Genomic DNA, 9,741 nt, shown 5'->3' on the forward strand with positions numbered 1-9,741 from the left:
AAGGCTATAGCAGCGCCATCACAGGGTGCGTAAATCGGATAGACCACGCACATTCACATAAAACAACTTCATTAATTTCGGGCAAAACTGTAATTACATTATGATTATTTAATTTGACGTCCACGTGCCTAGTTTGACCTTTTCCCTAAGGGAAGGCGACAATCACGCGAGGCGTGCGTGAGAAAAGGGGGAGGTGAAGCAGCGTTCTTTGGAAGTCAACGACGCAACTGGCGCAAGGCGGGGTTCCGCTAGTCTCCGCACACGGCCAGTAGCTCACAGCCAGCCCACAGCCAGCCCTGCCCAAGCGACAGAAGCCATTCAGCCATTCAGTCTACTGTACTCTTGCTCCAGCGCACGCTGCATTCCTGTCCTAGCTGTCGGATAGCGCGCCGCGATGTTTCTCTGCAGAACGGCCTGGCAAAGATGTGGGCCTTTGGCACGGAAGTCAGCTCAACATTTATGTAGAGATGGTGAGTGTCATATAAATCGGTCGACAACAGAGATGTAATCTTATATGATCTATTTTTCACATGGTGGAATGTTGCATCTGTAGTTTATTATTATTGTAGCTTCGATTTCTGATTCCATTCTCCTCTCGGATAGGCTAAGCCACATGCGCAATTCTCAGAACAGAACATTTTGTCCTCTTGCGTTAAATGGCTTTGTTGAACCAATCTCCATCCACAATGTGAAAGATGGCACCGGTGTTGTAGGACAGAGGGAGTGAAGGTCAATTGGAAATTGTGGGCGACATGACGATGATGCTCTGAATCTCTCTATGCCTAACCATAATGTGGCGTTGAATTGTTACACAACACATTTTAAAGGGGGAAAGTAGTGTTTTCTCCATTTTAAGTGCATCTCTCCTGCTCAGAGTAACCAATCGAGGTGGGCCTGGCATTTGTTACGGAACGAATGCCATCGTGTCACTATGCAGACTCCGCAGTAAGCCTAACTGTGCCAACAAATCTGTAAATCCTCTCCAGTCGTTTGATGTGCTTCCTTGTCGCAGTTATGCCAGTCAGCTCGCTAGTTTGTAGCCTAGGTGGTTAGCTAAAATGTCCATAGGATACATTTAACCTATATTATAGGCACGTGGTTTTGAAATGGGTCAAGATCATTGAGTGAAGCTTTGTTACATAATGTTTTATTTGATTTTTTAAAAACGCTCACACATTAAAATGTGACCTTCATTAGATCAAGGGTGCCCAGGAAATGGTTCCTGGTTCCTATAGCTCACGTGGTAAAGAACGTGTGACGGTGGTCTGAATGTGTAGGTTGCGGGCATAGGCATGCGACTCAGAGAGAAAGTAGCTCCCTCTATGTGCACGCAGTGCGATATCCCTCCTGAACAAACAATGGTTATTACAACATCTTGGCATAACATGATATCAAGCCTATTATGTAGCCTACATGACTAATGGTTTGTTGCCTGTCTAAAAGAGCTACATCCAATGCGAGAGGCTAGGGATAAAACCCCACCTGGTATTTCTGTGCTTCCTAGTGAAGCCTACTTTTCACCATCTCACATCAGAAAGGACTACTTGGAAGATCCACTGTTTCCTTTAGGTGACTGCAGAAAGTGGTTGAGCTGCTTTCACACAAATGCCCAAGGGCTAAGTAACATAGCAACACCTGACATGACGTGCTTTGAGCTTTTGCACACGCACGCACAAACAAAGGTTGAGCTTGTCCGGTGTCCTGCTGTCAGACACCACTGTTGGCCTCTTATGAGATTATTATGTAACACCAGCTCCACTTCATGCCCCCTGCCCAGCCTACCCTACCCTACCCTACCCCACCCCACCCCACCTCGACCACCACTTAGGCACATAGAAGGTATCATGTCTTAATCCTTTGACATCTCCTCACTCACAACCCTCACCACCTTAACCCACAACGTCTTCAAGGGTTTAGTGGATTATCTTGTATAAATAACAAGAGTTTGTTGTGCGGGGCTAGAGTCACAGTGATGGGATTAACTGAGTGAGAGTATAAGAGGTTAAAAAGGGTTCCTACATTGTTGTTGTTGTTGTTGTAGTTGTTGTGGTCATGGTGTTAAGCGAAGAGAACCTGTGTTCTGGTACACATGAAAGGGGTTAATAGCACCCTAGTCTAATTCTCTGGGGTGTTCCAGTGGGACTAGAACAAAGATGGATCTTTTTTTCATATTAAGTGGACTGTCTCCTGTGCTGTGTGTGTGTGTGTGTGTGTGTGTGTGTGTGTGTGTGTGTGTGTGTGTGTGTGTGTGTAGATGTGTGTGTTTTTGTTGCGTGCATATATGACTGCTGTCTGTCTCGACATCTGTGTTTTGTGTTGTAGAGGTTTTGTGTCTGTCTTTATGGTTTGTGTCTATAGTGCCTGGCTGCCTGCCTATGGTGCATTTGCGTGCCTGTCTGCGGAGATAACTGCAGCCTTATCACATTAGCGATCTGGTCATAGTCAACAAAGGCAGGGCTGCAGGGGCTGTCTGCTGATGTCATGGTGTTGAGAGCAAGCCAAATTAAAGAACGGTGTCAAATAACTGCAGCTTGGGTTCTAGGTTCACGGACGGTTGATACCCCCCCCCCCTCCACACACACAGATTGTTCTCTGAAAGGTGTGTGATTTGTGCTGTCAACTCTAACCGTTGTATATTGACCGTTGCAGTGATGCCACGGCGGCAGATGTCGTCGATGCCCGGCGGGACCGGGGAGAACATCCTCTACGCCCTGCTGTGCACCGGGGCCTTCGCCGGAGCCGTCACCTACGTGAGCGCCTCTCCCTTCTGACTTTGGGGTCGATTGAAAAAAATCGACAAAGACCGATGTAAACGACTCTGAACTGACGATATTAATAATAATAATAATACATTAGACTTGTATAGCGCTTTTCTAGACACTCAAAGACGCTTTACAAACTGAAAAGATAGAGTAGTAATAATAAAAAGAAACAAAAAATAAATAAAAGAAAGTATAGGGGTCTAATTATTTTTTACTAAAGATGACTAAATCTAAGTGTCTTTGTAGGACAATCTACTCTCTATTACTCTTTAGAATTTTGAATTATGATTATTTTTCTCTTCCAGACATACAGCACTGTGACCTCGGATCACGAAAGATTTACCGAGCGCGTGTCAGAAATCACAGCTCGACCCAAGACGGAATGGGTGCCCAAACCATGGCCCCCCAAGAGTAAGTCCCCCCCCCCTCCCCACCATGGCTTCCCGCCTCATCTGCTGTTCACTTCCCAGGTTGTTGATGAGACATTTGGGTTTGGCATTTGCTCTGATGACGCACGCACACACACACACACACACACACCTTGGTCTTCATACCTCAGACATCTGTTGCATCAGATGTAAATGTAAATGCCTGCCACACACACGTGCACGCACACACACAGTGTCATCCAAGCAAGGGATTGTGGGACAGTTAATCTCAGGATAATCCTCTTCTTATTTCAGCCTGTTCAACGAATGTCACTGACTACACCCACCCACACCCACCCACGCGCACCCACACACACACACACCCACACACATGCTCGCTCAGACACACACTTGCTCAGACTCGAGTTCTTCAAGTTGGTGGTGGTGGTGGTGTGTGTGTGTGTGTGTGTGTGTGTGTGTGTGTGTGTGTGTGTGTGTGTGTGTGTGTGGTCTTTTCTCTGCGAGACAGGCAGTAGATTTCCTGCTGAGTGGCTGCTTTTAGACTGACTGACTGACTCCCCCCCCCCCGCGCACACACACTCTGAGCCTCTGAGGTTGGCACAGCCTGACTATGCCCCTGCTGTCTTCTTCCTGTCAGACATTTAATGACAGAGGAGGTTCAGCCTGTGTGAGTGAGTGTGGAGAGAAATGGAGCCGTTAACAGACTGGTATTTTTGGCCAGACCACCCCGGACCCTTTAGCCAACCTCCCTGCCCCCCCCTCCCTCACAGACCGCTGTCAGAGGCTGAGCCCTCCATATCTCTCTGGTGTATATCCCACTGTTTACTCCTTTAACGCCTCGGCCAAAACCACTTCCTCCAAAAGGGAAACACTCGCTCGACCCAGTTATGTCATCGACGTTGGTCAGGGTGCTTCCGTTTATTTTAGTTTGTACACTGGAGCAGGTCCAAGTGGGACAACCGCACTAAAGGACTGTGACGAGATCAGATCCAATGATAGTAGTCAAATTGTCAACTTGTAATTGTTTATTTTGGCTTCGCCATAACAATAAACTTGCCCCCCACCCCAAACTGATATCATCACACAAGTGTACGGGCTGCTTACAACCAGTCACATGTGACCACAGTACCTGTATCATATAACATAAACCATTCAGAGTTAACCCTCTACCCTCTTCATAGCCACGTCTCAGCCGCCGAAACTGTTTCAGAGATTAACCCGTTCCCGGTCAAACCTTTTGACACTGTGATTTCTCTGTGTGTGTTTTACAGGCAGGGATGAGGACGAGGAGGGTGAGTTCCTAAGTGTGACCCGATGTCTGTCAGTTTACAGTCACTCACAGCCTGAAAATAATGTTCTGTTTTGAATGACCAATGAGCCACTGACTTAGGACACTCTTTGCATGGATTTGATTATTCTCTCACACTCTCTTTCTCTCTGTGGTTGCCTGGAAATGTCACTAATATTTCTCTATAGATGCACTTTGAAAACTAGGTTCCTCTCTAAGCCACATGCACAAAAAACCACACTTCCCTGAATACTGACAACCAATGTTGGTGAAAAAGAGGGAATTCATGAGCTAGGAAATGGGTGGAGTTTCCAGAAATTTGGAAATAACTTGAATAGCGGTGAAATGATCCATGTGTCCATGCTTATTTATTCGACTCCACTCGTTGTCGTGTTCCTGAATCCTCATTGGTTAGTCACCGCAGAGCACCAATCACGTCCTCACACCCACGCTCGAAGGACTCCCTGTTCTGATTAACGTCGGGCTGAGTGATCTGCTTCATCTGATCAGCGTTGTGATCACAAGTGCTCAGCCCAATAGGTTTATGAACAACACAGGCTAAGGACACTGGATATAGGAGACTGTATTTTAAAGGCATTTGATCTAGCAAAGCGAACAATATCCAGGATCAGATTTACATTTCCGATTTGATTTTTGCTCATTGACACTGTATTGTATAGGTCTGGTATTGTTTTAGGTTCTGTGTGTTTGGACCAGGTTCTGCTCAGTTAAATGTCCATGAGCGAGTTCCTCTGTCAGACCTCTGGCCCTTTGTGATCGACAAAAAGATTTGTTTAGTGGCCATCTCAGTAGCGCCATTGAGTTAAATGACTATAGGTTTTACAGTGGTAGAAGTAGATGTGAAGAGCTTAGCCATCTGTGACGGGTTGTGTTAAAATCTAGAATAGGTTCCTCTGTAAAAAAAAATAAGATATGTCATCAACTATGTTACCACGATAAAGAGGTTTCTATTACCAGAGTTGATCTTTCTTTTCTGTCTGACCCCATCCCAATTTGCCCAAACCTGATCCTATGACCCCCAAAAAATCCCCCAAACTGTTAATCAGAACACGGGGCTTCCCTCCAGACAGTGTTCCCTATTGGACAATCCACCCCCAAATGTTCCACCCCTCAATCCCGTCTTTTCTCTCACTTTCATCCCTCTCTGTCCCCCCCAACGTCTGATACCTTTGTATTCGCTACCAAACTCAAAGTCCACACTGATGCCATCCGTCAAACTCAGACAACAGGTGATTTGATCATAATGCGCTATTGATGAGGGTGTTAAGACTTATGCCTACTAGCGCACAAGCTACACAAGAGGTCATTTGAAGAATTTGCCCTGTTAGGGCATCTACTAGCATAGCCAATGAAGTTGAACTTGAATTTTTAGAAACTGTTAAAACTAAGGTTCTCTTTCCCCGGTTTGCTAACTCTGTCCTATTTTTACTCTTTTCAGTGTAAAACTAAATACGGTCCCCTGAGACTGATTGCCGTCTCGTCAGGGGACTTTAGACTGGACTCTTTGGATGAGGGTGGGGGAAATCCTCTTCTTCTTTCTGCCTTCACCTGTACTGCTAATGACAGAGCGAGTCCTGCTAACCGATACATTCAAGTTCACTGTCTGTCTGAAAGATGTCTGGATGCTTCACAGCTCCCCTCCCCTTATGAACTGGTGCTATATCCTTTCCTTGATTAACTCGTGTTTAATGGCTGGAGTAAATTGTTAAATGTTAACGGTTAAATGTTTAATAAAAAAAGCCAGATTAAACAAAACACGCACAAACCACCTGGGTTGTCTCTGTTATTGTTAGACTGTGTTGTTGAGTTTCCAGGGACTGTTTGGTAGCTTTGATTGGATGGTAAGGTCTTGCCATCTTTATCCACTGTCCCACCCCTATACCCTCAACCTTACCACCCCCCCCCCCCTGCCCATGACCCTGTCTCTCCCTCCTTTGATGGACTTCCCTCCTCCCTCTTTAATTTTTATTTCTCCCCCCCCCCCAGCCCTTCCTCCCTCTCTTGGGTTTGCATGTGGTTTTGTAGTGACTTCTCTGCTGCAGTGTTTTGCTTGGCTCGGGTTTTGCTCCTTCTAGGTGGATGTTGGTAACAGAGGAAGGAGCTGGTAAGAGGAGTTGGAGTGGCATGGGGGTGTGTGGTGCTGTGAGAGACTGAGAATGGGTGTGGTGCGAGTCTATAGGACAGCTCAGTATACTGAGATGAAGAAAATCCATACATTTGATAAAACAACATACAAACCCTGTTTTTGTTTTTGTAAAAATAATAATAATTGGAATTCTATGTTATATATTTTTAACAGTTTTGGAGATCATGACTTAGCTTTTGTCATGTTCTTATACACTTACAGCTCAGTCATTATATTTTTGGTAGGATTATGTGTAGGAAAGGGTGCCGTCGTTCACTTGCCCCTACGAGAATACATTAGTGTAGCCTCTTAGTTAAGGCATGACTTACTCAGACTGTGGTGGTTTAAGGAGACATTGTGTCCTTTTAGAATCCTTTTACATGAGGTTTTCTCACTCTTTCAGAGGGAGCTGAGGCAGCCGCCGACGGAGGAGAGGAAGAGGAGGAGGCCGGAGGAGAGGAGGAGGCGGCGGCAGCAGAGGAGGGAGGAGAGGAGGCTGCTGCTGCTGAGGAAAACGGAGCCCCCGAGTCCGTCTCTGAGGAGGCGGAGCCAGCGGCTGGAGAGACTGTGGCGGAGGCCGTCGCTGAGGCCGTGGTGGAAGTGGCGGAGGTCGCCGTCGAGGTCGCGGAGGAGGTCATCGAGGTGGCCCAGGAAGTGGAGGCTGTAGCGGAGGAAGTGGTGAAAGTGGCGGAGGCAGTGGAAGAGGCGGCCGAGGCCGTCGCTGCGCCCGCAGTCGCCGAGGAGGCAGTCGCCGAGGCAGCAGAGCCGGAGGCGGAGAGCAACGGTACGGCCCCTCCCCCCGAGGAGGACGCCTGAGGTTCCTCACACACGCACCCCCCCCCCCAGAGAAGCACTCAAACAAACACACACACAGTCGTTAACCCAACACACAGCCCAGCAGCAGAGAGGTCTACAGTGTCCTTTAACCCTACCACGCTACTATAAACAACCCAGTCCTATGTAACAATTGTTTATAACATCTGAGGCTGTAATCCCCCTGTGGATTTACCTGCCCAGGGACTGCTAATGTAATTTAGATACCCAGCTAATTCAGGGAGAGTCAATGACTGTCCATTGTCCCTTTTTAAATAAAGGAATACAACCACTGGTCCCTCCTATTCAAACCACTTCAGCACTGGAGAGACTAGCCTCTGCTCCTCAGGTATCAGTCCTTCTCAAGAAAGAACAAATCCTTCGTGTTTCTCCTGAAGTATATATTTATTAGAACTCGTTTAATTTATTAGAGTTAATGAAGAGGGCGGAGGTGTAATAACAGCTGATCGTGTGAAAAGCGTGAAGACAGAGTACGATTATTCTGTTGTTTCCCCCCCCCCCCCCTTCACCAAAGATTATTTAAATTTAAATGTTTTTAGTTTTGTGTGTGTGTGGGGTTTATGATTTCTATGTAGTGGTTTACAATGTCTCTCTTGGCTCTCTTCATGTACATAATATTATGAGCTATGGAGATGGTAAGAGCGATAACAATGCTTTGAACCAGTGAGGCTTTGTGTGAGTTTCCTCTCGAACAAAACAGACAAACACCGTCGTGCGACCCTTTAGTAAGTGGCAGTGATGTCATCATTGTGAGACATGTCATTGGGCAGGGCCTTGTGACGGTAAGAATAGAAATGCTGATAATGCGAATCACTGTGATTCCCTGTGGTGATATGTGACCAAACATCTGCTTTTCCCTCCAAACCACCTTATTCTCCCTCTCTGTCCCTCCTTCCTCTCAAACACTGCCACTCACCCCTCACCACTCTGATTACAAAGCTCAGATTACCTCACGTAGCTGTGACCTTTAACCTCTCACCTGTCTTACCTCAGAGGCCGATGTTGCATGCACCACCAAACAAACAAACAGGAAAACACTTAAATACTACAGTATGTTATTTTGTTTGTATTGTATTGACCCAGGTCGCAACCAACCTCTTATACTCAGAATTGATTTGGGAGATGTTACAACTGTATTTTATTAATTCTCTTTAATTTATGCTTCTCTGCCAGATATCACTGAGTTGGTACACGCCAATGTAATGTTAAAGCTCTGTTAACCTTACCCGCTGTGTTTATTATGCAGCTGTGTGATACATGAGACCACTCTGAAACCTGTGCGAACTCTGTAACTGTTGCAGTGTGTTTTTACTCTTAAGCATAAAGAATATGGCTAAAGCAGTGAGTAGTGTAAAATGAATACTGGATAAAGCAGTGAGTAGTATAAATTGATTAAGAGAATTCCACGAGCCATACAATAAAAGTATTGTAAAACTGGAAAAATACGCTCCCGTGTTTAATTTGTCTGAATTTGGTCTGCTTGCGCTCACGGCTATGCTTGTAGGGTTTTCGGGTGCACAAAACAAACTCCAAAGTAAACTTTCCAAAACTACGGTGGCCTCCATCAGATGAAAAAATGTGACAAACCATTCGCTTCCCGTAAATTATAAATGTTTGTTATGGAACTGTACATTTATAACTTAGTTCTCTACTATAATATTATATTATGTAATGTAATATTATAGTATATATTTACTATGAACAACCAACAGAGAGAAACGCCACACTGACATTTGCCCATTAGTCAACAAATATTTAGCTTAGACCAGCACACACAACTAACTTTTATTTTAAAAAATGTATCAAACCAATATCTCATCTGGTGTGTGTATTCCTTTGTGATATTTGGCAGGAAGGTCTTTTTTAACATTTGGGGGGACCTCTTTTTGTTAGGTTAGGTGCAACATGCAATAGCACATTTCATTTGCTGGTTGGATAATTGATGTACACAGCCATTATAATGTCTTCTATTCACAAGGGGTATGGGGTACTCACTGTCAATATCATCATCTCTTACCTACACTATTGCTAGTTAGCTACTCTTGCTCCATATTCTTGTTCCCTGTTTCCCCTTCATGTTTAATGTTAAGTGGTTTCCTCTTTGCCTTTCCCATCATCATGGTACAGATGGTCCATAGCACATGGTCCATTGCTATGCCTGCTGTCTGCACCCATATGTTTCCCAGTATGCAGTAGTAGGTTTACTTTGGCACATGTAGGCTACGTACTAACCCACTCAACACCGTCCACCCGCCTGCGGTCACTAAATGCACTAGTGGGGTACATCACATAGCCTGCCAGCAGAATCGATAGAATACGTCC

At 45.5% G+C, this 9,741-nt stretch overlaps 1 protein-coding gene across 1 annotated transcript; it reads left to right on the forward strand.

The window, feature by feature from the left end:
* The first annotated feature begins 327 nt into the window (after window positions 1-327).
* mgarpa (mitochondria localized glutamic acid rich protein a) lies at window positions 328-8,825 on the forward strand. The gene is made up of 5 exons (XM_080527794.1): window positions 328-470; window positions 2,650-2,750; window positions 3,068-3,173; window positions 4,423-4,443; window positions 6,989-8,825. The coding sequence occupies exons 1-5, from the start codon at window positions 395-397 to the stop codon at window positions 7,399-7,401; spliced, it is 717 nt and encodes a 238-aa protein (XP_080383920.1). The 5' UTR covers window positions 328-394; the 3' UTR covers window positions 7,402-8,825.
* The last annotated feature ends 916 nt before the right edge of the window (window positions 8,826-9,741 follow it).

This window comes from Nansenia antarctica, assembly GCF_963989245.1.
Source record: "Nansenia antarctica genome assembly, chromosome: 3".
In the NCBI taxonomy this organism is placed as follows: Eukaryota; Metazoa; Chordata; class Actinopteri; order Argentiniformes; family Microstomatidae; genus Nansenia; species Nansenia antarctica.